The sequence below is a fragment of the Amphiprion ocellaris genome, chromosome 6, assembly GCF_022539595.1.
Source record: "Amphiprion ocellaris isolate individual 3 ecotype Okinawa chromosome 6, ASM2253959v1, whole genome shotgun sequence".
In the NCBI taxonomy this organism is placed as follows: Eukaryota; Metazoa; Chordata; class Actinopteri; family Pomacentridae; genus Amphiprion; species Amphiprion ocellaris.
In genome coordinates, this window is record NC_072771.1 from 18,411,425 (window position 1) to 18,430,405 (window position 18,981).

Below are 18,981 nucleotides of genomic sequence, written 5' to 3' on the forward strand. Positions count from 1 at the left end.
GATGAATCCCACTGACTTTTATTCATACCTTCCACACCTGCTAAACATCTTACCATTGTTACTGTGAGGATGTTGGTGAAAGTTAAAGCTCAAAGCACTAAGTACAGGCTCACAGAGGAATTAGCAAGCAGTCAATCAGGTTTAATTTGTATAATAAATCATACAAATGGAATGTTTCACAGTGCTTTAACACAACACACCCATAAAGGATTGTGAACCTGAATAAATTTCCAATGAGAAGGAAGGAAAAGGCAAAAAAAAAAAAAAATTAAGATTGGCAAAATAATAAATAATGGGAAATGCAAATATATAGACAAGCAAGATCTGAAGAGGTAAATAAAAATATTTCACAGAAAATATAAAAACAAAGATAAGTTTCGTTGAACAGCTAAAGGTACCGCCTCATGGTTGTTTGCCTCCAGCAGCCAGTAAGAATGCAGTTCACATCCAAGCTGTTAAGACTTGACCTTTGGATACAAAATGTCACTTATTTATCCTTTTAGACATTTGTGTGAAGCTTTGTGATAATTAGTGTCATAATTCTTGAGTTGTGACTAAATGTGTTTTGTGAGGAAACAGTGACTTAGATTTTTGACCACTAAATTCAAATTAGCTCATCCTCGAGTGCCAAATTTTTTGCTAAATGTCCTCTAGACGTTTAGAGAGTGAGATGGATGGAGGAATGATCCAATTGACATATAAAAATGTTTTTGTTGTCTTCTTGGGACCACTTGGGTTTATTTGATTATGGACTATTGATACTAAAGTATATGATTCTTATAATGTAAAAAAGTGACATTTAGGGGAAACAAGATCATCTACAACAGAAATAAATACATCAGTATCTCCTCTTTGCTAATATTGTAGACTATTATTCAGCCTAAATCTAGCAATAATTTTATCAATTAGACATCACAATCAGAATGTTGTCACTTTATCTTTTTGTCTACAAAATATCAGAAAAAATATGCCACACCATCCCAGTATTAAGCCTCTAAAATGTCTTATTATGAGTCCTAAACCCCCCAAAAAGCCAGTACGTCCTCATATTTGACAAGCTAAGATAAATTTGTGTTGATCCATTAATCAGCTATTTCAACACACATTATTACTGTACCTAAGATAGTACAGGGACACTTACTTGTGATGCATGATTATACAAAAACAGACTTTAATTACAATCTTTAATTACCAAAATAAAAAGCTCAACATTTCCAAATACAAAGACCAAACCTTGCACACAATTACACCCTCTCTAAAGGAAAAGTGCAACCCGTTCCGCTACTCATCGTGATTGTAGGGGACATCTTTACTGTAATAGCAGCAATGTTGACATTGTGGGGGGAACCGTACAGAGCGTAATACTTCGAATTGAGCAGGATTCGGGGGAGAACAAAAGCAGGGAATCTGTTTAATAAGCAGGGGGAGGTATAAAGAGGAGGATGTAACAAAACCGGTGTCGTAAAGCTTCTTGTCATGCTCTGGGACAGAGAGTTCAAGCAAACTAATGTTGATTAAACACATTTCAAATCACTTGACAGGAAACATAACTCTGTAATAGTAAACTAACCCAATCCTGGGGACATTTCAATAATCTGATATTACACAATTTAAATCAAATGGAAAAAAAATATAGATATATACATCTCATGTGGATCAATATATGCAAATGTACATTAGCAAGTCATTATTTCTATATACTTTCTATACCACAGGTCTCAGTAAACTCATAGCTAGATCTTTGAATAGTTAGTTGAATACAATACTCCTAATTTCAACTAAAGAGTATTAAGACACTTCATTCCACTCCTGACAACAAAGAGAGTTTCACATCCACGGTTCAGCTGGAAAACAGTGAAGATGGCTGAATGAGTTAGCACCGGTTTTTGTCTTTTGTCTCCACTAAAGTGCCGAGACGGGACAGAGGTGACAGCGGAGGTTAGCTATTGCTGTAATGACAGACTTTATACGATCATTTAAACGCTTAATGCGTTACAGTAAGTGCATAAATAGCAAAATAAGTCAATATAATTAATTTAATTCAACTCTCATAAATCACAATGGTCAATCACCAAAATCTTTAAATCACAATGGCAGAGCACCTGTGAGCTGAAACTTCAAAAGGAAACACAAGCTAAAGGATTTCTAATTAGCCTTTTCCTCTGATTAAACAAAGGTAGTGGAATCAGTGAAGCATTCAAGAACAAGCACACATTACCTCAACCGCTATTACTCGTCATTGCTTGAAGTGGGATGTGAGCAGTGGTGCATTAACACCCAGTGTGAACAAAGTGCTTTCTGATCTAACATGCTGAAGAATCAACAGCCACACATTGTACTCCACAGCTGAGGGGAAAAAATGGGTGAGAAGAATCAGGGCATGACCCATTATTTGGCACCTAGTTCACTCGCCTCCTCTCTCCTGTTGAGGTTCAGTATGTGTCTGCCCCCGATGTTATTAAGATATGTAGTCACTTGCAGCAGTTGTAAAGAGAGGTGCTCTTAAAGAATACCCAGCAGAGCCGAGTACCAGCTACAGTTTATAGGCAGATCTGAGGGTGACGTGTTGTGTTTAACAAGACTGCACGTGGCTTGTGCCACACATTCTTTGCTTTGAAAAACTGTAAGAAAAATAAAACAGACAGTTAAGACAGAATGCAGATAAGAGATATGTTAAGTTGAGGAATGACTCGTAAGATGGTACGGTCCTTCACTCTGCCCACCGGTGAAACCAAATAGTCAAATTCTTAAGAAAAACACATTTCTCATACTTCAATGTGCAAATAATGTGAGAATCAAGGGAATGCAAACATCCACAAAGTAAGTCTTTTGGGGAGTCGACGGTGGTGAGCGGCATTGCTGAGTTAAGGTACAGTCTCAGTCTGAAGCAGGTGCAGTGGTGCTGCAGTGGTGCATTAGGATTTGAAGACGTGCACGGCCCTCACGACGTACTGCCTGCAGATTGGGCATTCGTTCATCCTCTTGCCACACTTGGTGCAGGTGACCATGTGACCACATTCCAGGAGAACGCAGTCGATCACAGCATCCATGCAGATCCTGCAGAGGTTGTCGTCATGAATCGTCAGTGGACAGTTCTCACCATCTGCAAGAGAAAGACATGGAGAGGTGACTGGAAATGTTAGGAATCTGGAGTGTTGTATCATGCATCATGTCATGAGGGACGAGAGGGTGCCGAAATACTCCACAGAATAATAAAACACCTCATCCAATCCAGTGCACCTTCTCTGGGGAGGGTCATGCTCACAATCTCTGGCAAAATGTCAAAGCCTGGTATGGCTATGTGTCATAACGTTTCTATGACAACCACACAGCCTTTATCACTGGAAGCGTGCTGCTACGAGAGTGAATGTACACGGCTAACATACTGCGGCTCTCAGTATAATTAGCTTCACATGTTCAACACATGAATAGACGACTGAGAGGGATTGATCTCACAGTGGATCAGTGTTCTGGGAGCATGACGAATGAAGATACATTATTTAAACTCATGTTAAGTGGAGACATGAACATTCATTTCCATCCTCAATAAAACAGCAAGAGACCCTCAAAATAAATGCCATTTCACACAAAGCACCACATATAGGGGTTTCACAATATGAGAACAGGCTGACAATGAACACAGATGGATGTGTGATTGTGAGAATACAATGGAGAGGCGAGTCACAGAGAGAACATGTGACCACAGCGATGGTGGCGAGGACTCTATAAACCTTACCTCCGATGGCACCATTGCAGATAGGAGGGGGGAAGGCCATCACTTTAGTGTGGGAGGAGTAAAGCAAGCATGAGACATTTTCATTGTGGTTCTAAATGAGAAACGACCTGCTTCTGATCAGTGCACCTTCTTGTAATTTATTATTAACGCCTTCAGTATAAAATATTGTCAAATGAAGCAGAGCTATTACATTGCTATGGTTAAAAACAGGATGTGGTATCCAATAGTGACATCTAGGGCTGTATGCACACAAATGAGTGACAGCTTACCTGTGGTTACAGTACTGCTCACATTTTCCACTGCAAGAAAAATAAATTGAATTTAGTACAGCAACTTACTATGACAAGCTACACTCGAGCACTCAGTGATTTCTATAGTACAGATACTGAATTGGGACGTTTTTATGACTGAGAATGAATAAACAAAAGTACACAGTATTTACTCGGCGTGACAAAATGAATACCCACATGATTTCCTGTTCTCCTCCGTCTCTCTGTACAGCCTGCTGACACGCTCCACCAGCTCCCACTTCTCACAGCACCCTGAATAGTTGACAAAATTCCTGGCCAGGATCTCCTTCAGTTGCCTGACAGACAGGCCCTCAATATCCCTCAAACTGGAGATGTCCGAGAGGGACGCTCTGGCCCGGCGTCGTGTCTGCGGACTCACCTGGAAAAACACAAAACACCACTCAATTAGATGTTTTGGACGCAATTTTCCCATTTCTCTTCATAATTTTATATCTCCCGTCTATCATATTTGATTTCATTTATTACTGCTTCTTTGGTGCAAAAAGCCATTTTTAACTTGGAGCGCAGAAATACACCGATTAGCCACTTTATAAAAAACAGACAGCTGAAGTGAATAATAGCGATCATGTCCTTGCACTGCTGGGAAACTGTCTTTGCACTCATGCGGATGTTGCTTTGACATATAGCACCCATTATTTATCCAAGCACACTCCTGTTCAGCCAATGGCAGTTGCCTCCCCTAGTAGACTAACATACCCAACAACATTACAAAAACTGGTCAGGAACAACTAAGCAAGACTACAAAGAGCCCAAGGTGTTGACCTGGACCCCAGCTCCCCAATTCCGAATCTGATGCAGCATACATTGGATGTGCTAGAATAAGCCCAATGTACAGTGGCCCAATCCCTGGAATTTGCATTTTCCCATTTCCCAGCTCTCCTCCACTTTCCAAACATGCAATTTTTAGCAATTGTACCCGACCGGCCAGAGCAATTATCGCAATGCTTCGGCATGTTTATGCAGATGCACATATCTGATGGATTGCAGTCTATAATTATATATTATTATTATCAAATATTTTTCTTGAAAATGGCAGAAAGAATTTTTAATGCCACTGAGAATCAAATTTTATGATTTTTAATGCCATTTAAGGCCTTAATTTTCACAAAATCAATTTAATGACTATTAATGCTTTTTAATGCCCTGCAGAAACTCTGACAAACGTACTGTTTAGGATCTTCCATTTCAACTTGGTTTGTTCTGCCATCCCCGGATCAACTGCCTATTTGTGCACGTGCGGCGGCATGCACAACGGTAAATCTACTTACACAAACTGGCCGAAATGCAATGCCAGAGACGTTTCAGGGATTTTGAGTCATTCTGTGCTGCAGATGGGTTAATTGCGTTAAAATTTTTAATCTGATTAATCATGATGATGGATTAATTCGTATTAAAGCATTAATTTTGACAACCCTATATAATGTTATGTCACCAAGTATTTCTATTTCTAATCCAGCATCAATATCCAGCTACAGAACTAAAATTCATGTATCACCAATCCACAAAATGCATGAACTAAAAAAAACAACAAAAAAAACCCCAAGATAAATAGGAATGCACAGATCACCTCAGGAGTGTGTTCACTGGGGTCCAAGTTAAGGAGAGACACTGATGTAGCGTCACCTATATCCTGCAACAGAACAACAGAAACGACAAACATTAGTGTGCGATACGTTAGGAACACGCCAGTCCTCTGTGGATTAGGATTAGACACACCTCAGCCTGCCCATTGATACCTTGGGAACAATAATGCCAAGTACCTTCCATTCATAGAAAAGCTTACTGATCCATAAGCAGGCCGAGTACATGTATTTATAGTAGATCCTGGCTGCTTGGAGCTGAGCTCCCTTTTTAGTGCAGGTTGTCACTTCTATTGTTTTTTGTCACTTTGTTTTCTAGACTTCTGATTGGTTTCCTTTTTCAGAGGCTTACAAATTGTACTAAAGCCAGGATGAACAATATGTCTCTCTTCAATAAATAGCCTGTGGAGTCTTTGGGAATATGGTGCCCATAGACTCATTTGTGGTGGCTCGACAGACAAGATCTGCACAAGTAAGATAAAAAAAAATTGTGGAAAAACAATTAAATATAAGCTTTGTGTCCCAAGGCCACCAGTTTTCACAAGTCATGTTACTATTACTTGTAAGAACAAACAAGAGGGAGATAATAAAATTGAGAACTGGCTGATATAGTTCTGTGTGTCAGTAGCTGGATCTGGCTGATACATAGGGTCCACCCATGTTTTAATGTTGGTCCTGACCTGGTTGGTATCAGAGCTATCACTCCTGCTGAGCGGTTCCTCCTGAGAGGCAGCGAAAGCAGACAGCTCCGAGGCAGACTGTGTGGTCGAAGGGGTTGGTGTATACAAGGAACGGGAGTGGAGGCTGGCTGTGTCGCCATCCTCCTCTTCCTCAATGCCTTGGTGACAGAGCACCAAGTCCACCAGGTCTTCTTTTTCCCTGCAGGTGTCAGTGGGGATGTTATGCAGCATCAAGTACTGACGCAGATCCTTTACTCGCAGACGCATGAGCCGTGGCCGCTGAAACGCCGTGGCCTTCAGCAAATGACATGTGGCACAAATGCGGAGATTCTCCTGAAGCACGGAGCACAGAGAGCAGAAGCTCTTCTTGCAGTCGCAGCAAATATACTGAGGAAGAAAAGAGTGAAAAAACAAGATGAAATGAGGCCACTGGTGATTCATGCACACCTTCAACCAAGTGTTATTGCCAAAAATCCCTCATGACAGAATGATGCTGTGGACATAAAAAATATAACCAAAATCATTCATTCTATCCCTTGTTTTTGGACAATAAATTTAGATTTTTCTGAAAAAAAGGACAACATTTAATAAATTACTCCAGTTTTCCTGCATTTTTCAATCACTCACATCTGCTCTTCCTCTCCAGGCACAGAGACCAGGAGGCACTTTCTTTTAAGTGACAAACATCAAACAGTAATAAATGCAAGATGTGGGATTAGACTGGCATGATGAGCGAGTGAGGCACAGAGTTCAGACAGAATGAGACCCTGTGAGCCATACATGAACATGAGCGTACAGTGGAGATATTACTGCAGCAGTATGTTGTTCCATCTGTCTTTTGATTGAGCCTATTTGTCCCTGCACAGTTAGACACTAGTTCAGCGCTTTAGGAAAAAGCCATCAGTATTTTAACATTTGAACATTTGCTTGATTAAAAAAAACAACAACAAATAAATAAATAAAGTCAGGGCTAGACATGAAAATGAGCATAACCATGCACTCTGCCTACAGGCCAAAAGCACCTCCAGCTAAAATATTCATTTATTATCCCCCTCTGCTTCTACACATACACCTCTTCCTTCTAATTAAGTCACCAGATCAGTTAACATGTGCTGGCACCACGCAGATCATCCAGACACCTACCTTCCTCCTGAAGACTGAGAAGGCCTGACCACAGGCCTTGCATACAAGACTGGGACTCCCTGAGCTGGTGGGGGGGTATGTGGAGTATCCCGCACTGGGGGCAAATCTGAAGGGTCCAGCACCGGCCCCAAACCCTGGCTGCTGGCCTCTGACGGCCCCTGTACCCATGACTTCATTCAGCAGACCACAGCATGAAGCCCACATGGACGAGGCCCCTGCCTGACATGAACAAAACATCCTCACTTCAATGTCTGCTGTCTGCACATCAGTCTGGTTGTGGCTCCACTACCATTCAGACACACATGCACCAAAGAAACAAGTCTGCACTTTGCATAGAGGCCACATATGAGTACTAATTATAGATGAGAGGACTAAAAGCCTTCACCCACGGCGCTGCTTCAACACAGTGTGAGGAGAGCAAGCAGCTGTCAAAACACTGACTGCCACAAGCAATTAAGCTACATAACCGTTCATTTAAAATACTCCTGCTAAACAGCTCGTTTTAACGTTGCAAAGAAGCAACTAAACCAATATTAAATTTAAATAATAAGTTCACTAAAATAATTTAATTCTCAACATTACTGTCAAGTCGAGGTTTAGTGTCAGCTGTCTGAGCTAATTAGCTGAGTAAGAAAACATCAACTGCCACATTCAGCGACATGAAGCTTATGTTTCATTAGTAGCTAACGTTAGCTAGTCGCTGCTAGCGACAGTCTATCGGCAGAGCTAAAATAGAAACAGAGGTATTGAAGAGGGAAAAGCACCTTCATTGCAGCTCCGGCGTGTCTACTGGGAAAGAAGAGATTGACGGTGTAAGCATTGCAATGTGTGGCGTCTCTTATTTAGCTGAAGAGCCTAGCCTGGATGAGACTGGATGCGATGAGACCAACGGTCGGACACCGAGTGCTGCTGCTGCTTCTTCGGTTTAATGAACAACTGCAGCCAGGCGGAGCATTACCGCCACCTACTGCTGGATATATAGGCCCTGCACCGTCATACACTATCATATACAGGATACCACACAAGTTAGTGGGACCCCGAGTAAATCCACTTAAATGTCAAATTATTTCAAAATGCATCATCACACAAAAATGCATTATTTCTCTTTTTAAAGTATGATGTGTGCACAGCATTACTCAAAAACGGAATAATGAATTTGGATGAAAATTTTCAGGGGAGGTCAGAAATGACTCAAGGACCAACTGATTAGATTTCGGCAGTGATGCGGCTTATAGTGTGGATCCATGGATTTGATAAATATTTCTATATCATTGCCAGATAGCAGCACAGCGTCACTGTAACTATGACAACAAGTGAACACTATCAGCTACCTGGTGATGATCACACACTGCAATCCTACTACAAATTGACTACTACGGACTTATCAGGGCTTATCTGTCAGAAATGATACAAGGACCAGTTGATTAAATCGTGGGGCTGTGTCCAAGTCCCATCCTACATATTTAGGTCACGCCATTTGGTATCTGTACATAATGTACAGCACAAGGTCATTTTGTTTGTGGGTACATCTATATAAAATGGCCACATTCTATGTTTCCGTGATTTCTGATCAACAATAACTAATAAAAAAATGCATTTCAAAAAAAATATGCTGCATTTCTGACAGTGCCATATGGGGGAATGAACAGCCTTGGCGGAGTACTGCGCTCTCTGAGACCTGCATTTTCAACAAAAAAAGCAGTAGAAACTCTGCAACAAATATGAATGTACACTACATTTCAAAAGTTTGGGGTCATTTAGAAATATCCTTATTTTTGAAAGAAAAGCATTTTTTTTTCAATGAAGATAACATTAAATGAATCACAAATACAGTCTGGACATTGTTAATGTGGTAAATATCTCCATAGGGGTACAGAGGAACATTTCCAGCAACCATCACTCCTGTGTTCTAATGCTACATTATGTTAGCTAATGGTGTTGAAAGGCTAACTGATGATTAGAAAAGCCTTGTGCAATTATGTTAGCACATGAATATAAGTGTGAGTTTTCATGGAAAAAGTGAAATTGCCTTGGTGACCCCAAACGTTTGAACGGTAGTGCACCTGTAATTACAGACACAAGTTAGAAAACCTGTGATCAATGAAGCATAATCAAGCACGTCTGTTCTTTCGAATTAGTCTCAACATGGTTATACAATAAGTTATGAACAGCGGACTTTTCTCAGTTTCAAACCTAAAAGCTGTGTCTAAGTCTGCATCATGGCTTCACTTGTGAAAGCATTGACGGAGCAATATGATTGTGTGACTTCACAAGGATGTACAAGGATACAGGAAGATAGTAGCCAACTAAGAATCAACTGAAACACAGCTGCAGCAGTAATCAGGAGGTAGCCAATGAGAAATATTACAACTAATTAGATCTACAGAAGTCGTCTAGCCAAAATGAATCACGGACAGTGCTACTTTCAACATCTAGCTATAACAAGCAGATGGGCAAGTGCTCAGATTTGGCACTGGGAAATTACTGTAAATGAAGTTTCTGTGCAGGCTCAGACTCAGGGGGTCTCCAGAAAATGTTCAGAGGGGTGGCCACATCGCCATATGAATGCACAGAAAATCTTGGGATGGCACATGACAATCAAAAGCCATAGCTGAATTTCAGGAATTCCATAATGTTGTAGTAGCATAGAAGGTAGATGGAAAGTATGTCAGCACGAAAGTTTAAAAGTCACATACTAATATAACTTGGCTTCTAATTTCACATCCATCCATCCATTATCTATACACCGCTTAATCCTCACTAGGGTCGCGGGGGGGCTGGAGTCTATCCCAGCTGACTCGGGCGAAGGCAGGGGACACCCTAGACAGGTCGCCAGTCTGTCGCAGGGCTACATACAGAGACAAACAAGCACTCTCACTTTCACACCTACGGACAATTTAGAATAATCAATTAACCTCAGCATATTTTTGGACTGTGGGAGGAAGCCGGAGTACCCGGAGAAAACCCACGCATGCACAGGGAGAACAGAAAACTCCATGCAGAAAGATCCCGGGAAAGCCGGGACGCGAACCAGGGATCTTCTCACTGCAAGGCGAAACTGCTAACCACTACGCCACTGTGCAGCCCTCTAATTTCACAGTGAAGGTTAATTTTCTGATATGTAGCTCTACAATCATGAGTGACAGTGCAGAATTTTTTTAAGGTAACTAGCAAGTTGGTTGCAATATTCTCTGGAAATTATCTTTCCTGGCTTGAACAGATATTTTTGGTTAGAATATTGATTTTAAAAAAACAACAACATGCAGCCAAGGAAGTGAAATGCAGATGTCCCCCCTGACATCTACTTCTTGTTCTTAAAGCCTTATCTCTTTTAGAAATCTGACTTACATCTGAAAGTTCTGCTAGAGGAGCCAGTAAGTTTCAAGGTCTGTAACCTGCTTTATTTGCTTTGATGGTTCACACTAAAGATAATATGTTTCTCTTGCTTTCATATTTATTCTTTTTCTGTTTTGTATCTGGGCTGCACAGTGGCGTAGTGGTTAGCACTTTCGCCTTGCAGCAAGAAGGTCCCTGGTTCGCGTCCCGGCTTTCCCGGGATCTTTCTGCATGGAGTTTGCATGTTCTCCCTGTGCATGCGTGGGTTCTCTCCGGGTACTCCGGCTTCCTCCCACAGTCCAAAAATATGCTGAGGTTAATTGATTACTCTAAATTGCCCGTAGGTGTGAATGTGTGAGTGATTGTTTGTCTATATATGTAGCCCTGCGACAGACTGGCGACCTGTCCAGGGTGTCCCCTGCCTTCGCCCGAGTCAGCTGGGATAGGCTCCAGCACCCCCCGCGACCCTAGTGAGGAATAAGCGGTGTATAGATAATGGATGGATGGATGGATGTTTTGTATCTGGATTGAAGGCTGAGGTCCTGGGATATAGAGACTTTGCTGCATTCTCTGCCATCATTCAATATTACTTGCAGTGAGTCACTAAGAAACAGCTCTGTGAACTGAATCGTTGCACATCTGGACAAGACAATGAAGACTCTCTCTGAGAAAGTCAATCTGTAGATGGAGGATTGTGGCAATAGCAAACAGTGATGCTAAATGGGGTGTAAGTATTTTCCAGTAATGCACTTTTATTATTTGTGCAGAGTGTATCTGCTTCAGTGTCAAAGGTATAATGATAATGATGAAAGAAGCTGAACATAAATCACCTCTTGAGTCATGACCAGTGGGAGTGTCTCTTAGTGGATAATTTAAGTCCTAAAGGAGACTCACCAAGTTAAAGATGCACATTGCCGAATCATGATCACATATTATGGACAGTGCATTCACAGAGTGGTGTGGTTGGTCCTCTCTTCTGCCATCTTAATATGAACGTCAGCCAGGACTCTTATCATTACACTTTACTTATTTGAACAGTAACTCAAAAGAAACATCCATTTCTGCATGAGAAGCTTTGGAAAAGCAGGCTGAGAGTTCTTTATTTACACTGCAGTGTGGTGATGCAATAGCTGTGCCTACTTTTAGAAATTGCTTATAACAACTACAAGTCAACAGTCCACTATATTAAGACCTCCATAGGCGAAAAAGGTGATTTATTATATTAAAGACACAGGAGGGAATTGACAAAAGTGTCAAATTAATACAGTATTTATATATGTACACTACCAGTCAAATGTTTGGACACACCTTCACATTCAATGGTTTTTATTTAATTATTTAATATATTGTAGATTAATACTGAAGGCATCAAAACTATAAAAGAATACATATAGAATTATGTAGTAAACAAAAAAGTGTTCATCTTCGGTAATAATGTACAATGTATAAAATGATGCAAATAAATAAAAAGCATTGAATGAGAAGGTGTGTCCAAACTTTTGACTGGTAGTGTATGTTAAAATAAAACGATTACAGTTAACCACACAACCACACATTTGAGAAACAACTTTATCATAGTGTTTACTGTCCACCACTGCAATCTGCAAATTTTCCAACAAAGAGAGGAAATACTGAGAGGAAGTTTCACATTTGTGTACTTTATATATCAAATGACATTGGATCCTAGTTTTGGTGCAGAGAGAAATGTATTGGATTTTTTAAGCCTAAATGAATGTACTTTATATTTTTGAACTGCAAAGGTCATTGTAAAATAAACGCACTGGCCGTTATATCCACAGAAGGTTTTTGAAGGTCGACAATATATTAAAATACACTTTTTGGATGATTTTTCTTTTTTCTTTGAAGATGTTTACTTAGGACTCATTGAGTATGAGCTTTCGAAAAGTATATATTAAGTTTTGCTGAAGCTGTTGTTGAATAATTATTCTCATAAACCCGCATCTCGGTCCGTGAACGCACCAATAACAAACGTCCCCTTCTGATGACGTCGACAGTCACCGTTTTGATTTTGAGCGCGTTCACGGCGACACCGAGCAGGAAAGTTTAGCCCTATTTCACGGTTGCACGATGGAAACCGACGCCGGTGTCACTTTGTTGATAATGTATGAGGACGAGTCGGTGGATGTTCGTTACGGTAACGGAGCGCAGTTACAGCTGTCGCCGTGTGGCTGTGAATTCACGCTGGTGAAACCCGCAGACCCCCGAGAACATCCGCTGCTGCCCCCCGAGAGAGTCCGACAGAGGAGCAGGTTCACCATCAGCACCTACAAGGTAGAGACACGACGCAGAAAAGTTACTGAAGTCACCGTTTTGGCTGTTGTTAGTGCCTCTAGTGTTAGTGTAAGGATGGTGAAAGGCTGTTTTGTTGATTTACACAGTTTGGCTGTTTAGGCATTGAGGTAACTGAATGATTAACTTCAACTCTATTCAATGTCATTTTATCACAGGAGCTGATGGTAGCTGCCTTGGATTTCAGGAATAAGTATGCTAGTCAGCCATATCTGCCAGAGGAACTCATCCCTGCTGACCACAAGAAGGTATCAAGCTACTTCCTAGCCCCATATAAGTCCCTCATGTTATGTGTGGACAGCAATATCAGTGTCTGTATGTTCTGTGTTTCCTCCTGAAGCCTTTTTTCAGTATTGACTCAGCTGTGCAGTGGCCTGAGACGTCGTCCTATGAGCCTGAACTCGGACCCCGAGGCGACACGATCGTCAGGTCAGAGGACGGACAAGCAGCGTTGGTGCTCTCACCCTCAGGTGAAGAGTTCACCGTCGAGTTCACATGCAGCCTCAGTCAAAACCAGCCCCACAACATGCAGTGTTTAGGCAGAGATACCGATAGCAGTCAGCAGCAAGGGAGCAGTCTGATCTGCGACAGCGCCAGTGATCACGCCGAGGAGGTTAATCAGGGAAGGAGAAGTAGAAGGAAAGAGCTGTCTCAGTCAAGGTCTCCTCAGATGGTCAGCATTCCTCAGTCAAAGGTAATGCCTCTTAGAAATATTCATGTGCTTAGGTCTCAGGTTTGATAGCATCAATAATTTGGCTTATCTACCCAGCCTGAACAGATATATCAGTCCACCACAGTGGTGCAGCATCACTCTTGCTGTGCTGTTGCTCCCATGTGGGCCTACCCTCTCTCCTTGGTTCGCCTTCACTGGACAGCTCGTCGCTCTAAAGATGTTGGAGCAGAGGGAAGGGGCGGATCTAGTCCGGCAGATGTGGAAATAAACATGCCTGACAAATCCGGTGATGAGAGAAAGTCTTACCTTCCTCAGGCACTGCCTCTCACATGTCCATCACCTCACTGGCACAGGTTTGTGCATTAATAACTGTCACGTTGTGCTCGATTTAATGTTGATGTTCAGTTACAAATTTTAGCTTCTTTACTCATGTATTTCAGGTGGAAGGTTAAAGATCCCCTGGCCAAGGAAGAACATTTAGACCTTCCGACAGAGCCGGTTAAAATCGTGTGGTGTCAAGGAGTTACTTATAGGTAGGTATGAAGGTTCTCAGAATTACCAAGGTCCTTGAAGATCTTTCAAATTTGATATTTGACTGCAGAAGAAATAACTCTTATCTCTAATTATATCAAGTTAATTATGGCAGTACGTGCCAGTATGACTTGCTTTCACAAAATGAAACATTCAAAGTTGTTTAGATTTGATGTTCAAAAATGAATGTGCAAACCCATTAAACAAAATTAACATTTATGAGGTGTCATTTGTTTTGTACAGTCAAAAATAGACATTTTAGGAAAGCTTCCTCTGTAAAGTGTGTATTTCACCATTTTGACATTATGTATACAATGTGATTTTTCTTCTTCCTTAATCTGAAGCCAAATGTCGTGACAAATGATGTGCACTAAACAGCAACAACATTAAAACCACCTGTCTAATACTGTGTTGCCCCCACCTTGTGCTGCCAAAACAGCTCTGACCCATCAGGCCATGGACACAGGACCTCGGGTAGTGTCTGGCACTGGGACATTTCTCAGTGGACTCAAGGTTTCCCTGCAGAACATTGCATTGGAATGAGATGATCAATGTTATTCACCCCACCTGCCAGTGGTTTTAATGTTGTGGCTGATCAATACATAAACAACTACACTATGATTGTGTGTTTACCCGGATGTCTTCTATGTAGGATCTTAAGCGGAGCTGTCCCAGTCATAGAGGTTTCCCCAGGAGATGGATCTGTCATCAGGTCTAACGGTGTCCTTAACTCTTATTTCACCCACCTCAGACCTGAGCTCCAGTCAGAACAGGTCAGTTTTACTTTTTCATCACAGAAATGGCATGTTCAGGTACATTACCGTTTCAAAGTTTGGGGGTAACCCTGGCAATTTCATGTTTTCCATTGAAACCCACACTTATATTCATGTGCTAATGTAATTGCACAAGGATTTTCTAATCATCAATTAGCCTTTCAACACCATTAGCTAACACAATGTAGCATTAGAACACAGGAGTGATGGTTACTGGAAATGTTCCTCTGTACTCCTATGTTGATATTCCATTAAAAATCAGCCATTTCCAGCTGGAACAGTCATTTGCCACATTAACAATGTCTAGACTGTATTTCTGCTTCTTCTGCTGTCTAGGCTGGACATTTCTAAGCGACCCCAAACTTTTGAACGGTATTGTATATATCTACGTATGTTATTTGAATCATACTAATCCTATTGTGTCCATCTCACAGTTAAAACGGGTAACTTACCATTTAAACAGTCTTCCACCTGATGTGCTTGGACAGGCCTACTCTGTGTGCTCTATAGTGAGTCGTGCAAGTAGGTAAGCTATGACGTCATCACAGTCTGACGAGTTTAAATACTTTCATTTATTCAGATCTTCATCCATCACATAACTGTTTTACAGGATCCTTACTTGCTACAACCAGGCCAAGCAATCGCTGAAGCTCCCTGCCACACCCAGCTGCTTGCAAGCGGTTAGTAGAGTACAGCTGCTAATACTTACAGTACTTATATAATAGTCAATCCTTTAAATTGGTAATAATGTTGTACAATTATATTTGCAGGATAGACATTTCTCTAAACCAGCATTTGAAGAAAATCTGTCCAGTGCTGTGCAACACATGGATTTAACACAGACAGCAGACACTCTGTGAGTTACGTTTCTCTGATCACTCTGTTTCTATCTACTGAATGCAGGATACAGTGTTAGCAGCTCGTATGCAATGTTGATACGACCTTCTGTCCACTTTAGGTCAGATCTTGTTGCTGCAGAGCTGGAGAAGATAAAGCGATTCAACTGTATCCTTCAGTGCTACTGACCACGAATGTCCGTTTTTGTTGTAAAAGTTTGTAAGTTCGACATGTTTATATTGAGGATGACTTTGGGTGCTCTTTAACATCCTGTGGCCAGTTTTGCTGGAGAACTGCCACCTGCTGAGGAGTGAGAAAGGACATGCGGACCTGGAAGGCAGCTCTGCAGAGGTCACTCATGAACCAGTAAATGAGAACTGCATCGCTGAAGCTCTTCAAAGGACGTCCAAAGCCATTCAGGATATTGACACTCTCATATCTGCAGCCACACAGACTTAAAAGAGTCCTTTGAGTTAAAGAAGAAAAGCATAAATGAGTCGGTCTGCAAAACCATAAAGCTGTACAGACTCTCAAAGGCTTCTTTTGATTTGCTGGCAGCAAATAGTGTTTTCACAGATTGCTTTTAAATAAATAATGTGCAAACATAAACAGCATACATTCAGTGGTCCATGAAACATGAGATTTTCACAAAAGATAAAGAAAACCCAATGAAATCAATATGACAAAAATATGCCACAGCTTTTATTTGTAGAAAAAAGTGATATAATGCGTATCTGTGACAGACAAAAGTATTTGAATTTCTTGATTAGCCGTAAGTTTGTAGGTGAAATTAAAGTCAAGAGTTTTGAGTCAATGGTAGGACAATCAGGTATGAGTCGGTGCCCTGTTTTATTTAACTGTTACACAGTTTTTATTATTACTAAACTGGGTTTTAAAGGTTAGTGATTGAATGGTAAAATAGGTCAAGCAGTCTTTGTGTTTTATGCATCTAATATTTGTTTTTTATTATTCAATAACCCTTCATTGAGGGGAAAAAATCTAAAGGGATTTGTTGTATTAACCAAAATTAGTTTTCAAACAAATATATAACAGTAGGGAAAAATAGTGCAGATAATTTCTCAACTAATTAGAGGTAAAAAGGTTGACCTTCAGTACATATTTTCAAAGTGCTTATGTCTGCCTCTTAGAAAAAGAATCGATGCCAAACTCAATCACATGTTGTACTGTAATCAAGACTTGCGCTACCAGTCAAAAGTTTGGACACACCTACTCATTCAGTGGGTTTTATTTAATTATTTTATACTTTGTAGATTAGTTTTTTTTAGATTGAAATGGAGTTTGCTGGTGTGCTCAGTAAGGTGGCTGGTGACGGTATGCACACTAAGTACAGTGGTAAAGGATGTTTGGGGAAAAAATCCTTTTCTTAAAGTAACCCAGTGAAAATGAGTCCTGCATTTAAAACCTTTTTTAAGTAGAGGTATGTAGTACTTTCAACAAAATTTACTTTTAAGTAACAGAAGTAAAAGTATTCACTGTTCAGAAAAATGTTCTCTGTCAGTGTTTTACTACTATTTATGATGTTTTTAGGTTAGTATTACTGCTGCATTAATGTTTGTTTTGCAACTTACTACTATAATTGTGAAAGAGAAATATCAAATTTTAATGTCACGTTATATCTTTTTCTGATTTCAGCTTTCGCTCATTTTTAGAGACTTAAATGTGTAAAATGGTCACCTGTATGATTTGCACTTAGGTCATTTAAAATATTAAAAGCTACATTAACGTTTCTGTTTTTGCACTGCTGGTGAGTCTGACATTAAGAGCAACGTGGATCATCTAGAGATGACATCATGTTTTTTTGTGATTTGAATGCTTCACATTTGGTTACTCATTACAACAGAGATCCCAGTGACTGTATCACAATTCAGTGCTGATAGACAGCAGAGGGCAGTGTTTAACCAAAAAAAAATTAAAAATCAAAGCCATTGTCTTATATGGAATCAAGTGTTACGTGAAATAAATATATGCACAAAAAATGTGTCTCATTCAGCATTGCAAGTTCAGTTGTTTCAAACAGTGAAGAAGCAAAGTCATTTTGTAGTCCACAAAATGTTCATTGTTAAGTATGAGTGCCACCTATTGGTCAACAGTACAGCTGCAGCTGAGGTAAACTGCTGCTATTTGGTTTTACACCTGAAACCTCTAATATCTTTTTCATCCATCTAAATACCTCTCCACCAAAACTAACTTTTAATCTTATAATTTGCACTTTTTGCTGTAGCACAGTCAGACACTTCTGTTGGTTTGTTGGTGATTTCCTGTCCACTAATTTCATTTAACACTTTTAAATATAAAACCTTCAACTACAAACTCCCTCTGAATGGTTCTTCCTTTTTTCCTTTCAGATTTTCTACATATATTTATTTACAGGCTTGATTAGTTATTATTTCTATGTATCACAACATGTGACATTGCAAATTGTGTGTTTTTTGTTTGTAGTTTAATTATAATATTATTTAGCTCTAACATGACATTTATTTATTGAAAATATAACACTCTGCATAATAATTATTTTTACTTTTGATATTTTGCCGATATGGAAAGGATAATAATTCTGTTTAATAATAATGGAGTATATTTATTATGTGGTATTTCTTTTTGAGCATCTGAGATCTAAGAACACCTTCTCCCACTGCAAACAAGATGTTCCTTAAAATTCTATGTAAAATGTTAAGTACTTTTAATGTTTCCTTACAGATTGTATCATGAAATCGACTAATCTACTATAATAGCCGTGAAAGTGTAAAGGTGATGGAGTTTGTACACATGAATATCTAAACCCATGCATCAGTTTGGAGTGTTTGTACATTGTTTATGAATGAGAATGGGAGCCATTCCCCTGGTTTGGGGGTGAATTTCCTGAATGCTCCTATTAAGACAGACTGGGACCACTGTGGACTTCATCTTCTACATCCGTTCCAGCTTTTCCTTCATTCTTCGGTACTTCTCAATCTTCCTGATGTTACTGTCAGCTGGGATTGCCATTTCTATTGCAGCTGTTCTCTTCTGCTTCTTGTCGAGGACCCAGCAGCTCCTTGTCAGCTGGGCAT

General features: G+C 40.2%; 2 protein-coding genes across 4 annotated transcripts; one reads left to right on the top strand and one right to left on the bottom strand.

The window, feature by feature from the left end:
* Nucleotides 1–1,149: 1,149 nt before the first annotated feature.
* rnf34a (ring finger protein 34a) lies at nucleotides 1,150–8,379 on the bottom strand. 3 transcript variants are annotated; one of them, XM_035956948.2, is made up of 8 exons: nucleotides 8,215–8,379; nucleotides 7,451–7,669; nucleotides 6,308–6,694; nucleotides 5,615–5,677; nucleotides 4,204–4,405; nucleotides 4,006–4,035; nucleotides 3,737–3,778; nucleotides 1,150–3,103 (listed from the first exon to the last, which is right to left on the bottom strand). In XM_035956948.2, the coding sequence occupies exons 1-8, from the start codon at nucleotides 8,218–8,220 to the stop codon at nucleotides 2,916–2,918; spliced, it is 1,137 nt and encodes a 378-aa protein (XP_035812841.1). In that variant the 5' UTR covers nucleotides 8,221–8,379; the 3' UTR covers nucleotides 1,150–2,915. The 3 variants fall into 3 exon arrangements, with proteins under 3 accessions (XP_035812841.1, XP_035812842.1, XP_023145289.1); XM_035956949.2 differs by lacking the exon at nucleotides 7,451–7,669; XM_023289521.3 differs by lacking the exon at nucleotides 3,737–3,778.
* Nucleotides 8,380–12,799: 4,420 nt separating this feature from the next.
* Nucleotides 12,800–17,876, top strand: c6h5orf34 (chromosome 6 C5orf34 homolog). Its single transcript, XM_023289518.3, has 11 exons — nucleotides 12,800–13,078; nucleotides 13,255–13,344; nucleotides 13,437–13,790; nucleotides 13,866–14,122; nucleotides 14,210–14,302; nucleotides 14,953–15,073; nucleotides 15,508–15,599; nucleotides 15,684–15,753; nucleotides 15,844–15,929; nucleotides 16,032–16,078; nucleotides 16,191–17,876. Exons 1-11 carry the CDS (start codon nucleotides 12,875–12,877, stop codon nucleotides 16,367–16,369), a joined length of 1,593 nt encoding a protein of 530 aa, XP_023145286.1. The 5' UTR covers nucleotides 12,800–12,874; the 3' UTR covers nucleotides 16,370–17,876.
* Nucleotides 17,877–18,981: the final 1,105 nt, after the last annotated feature.

Coding starts and splice junctions, on each gene's coding strand:
- rnf34a (XM_035956948.2), bottom strand. Junction 4,036..4,203: donor GGAGGAGAACAGGAAATCAT/GTGGGTATTCAT, acceptor TTTTTCTTGCAG/TGGAAAATGTGAGCAGTACT. Junction 3,779..4,005: donor GAGCAGTACTGTAACCACAG/GTAAGCTGTCAC, acceptor CCCACACTAAAG/TGATGGCCTTCCCCCCTCCT.
- c6h5orf34 (XM_023289518.3), top strand. CDS start 12,875: ATGGAAACCGACGCCGGTGTCACTTTGTTGATAATGTATGAGGACGAG. Junction 13,079..13,254: donor TCACCATCAGCACCTACAAG/GTAGAGACACGA, acceptor ATTTTATCACAG/GAGCTGATGGTAGCTGCCTT. Junction 16,079..16,190: donor GAAGATAAAGCGATTCAACT/GTATCCTTCAGT, acceptor TCCTGTGGCCAG/TTTTGCTGGAGAACTGCCAC.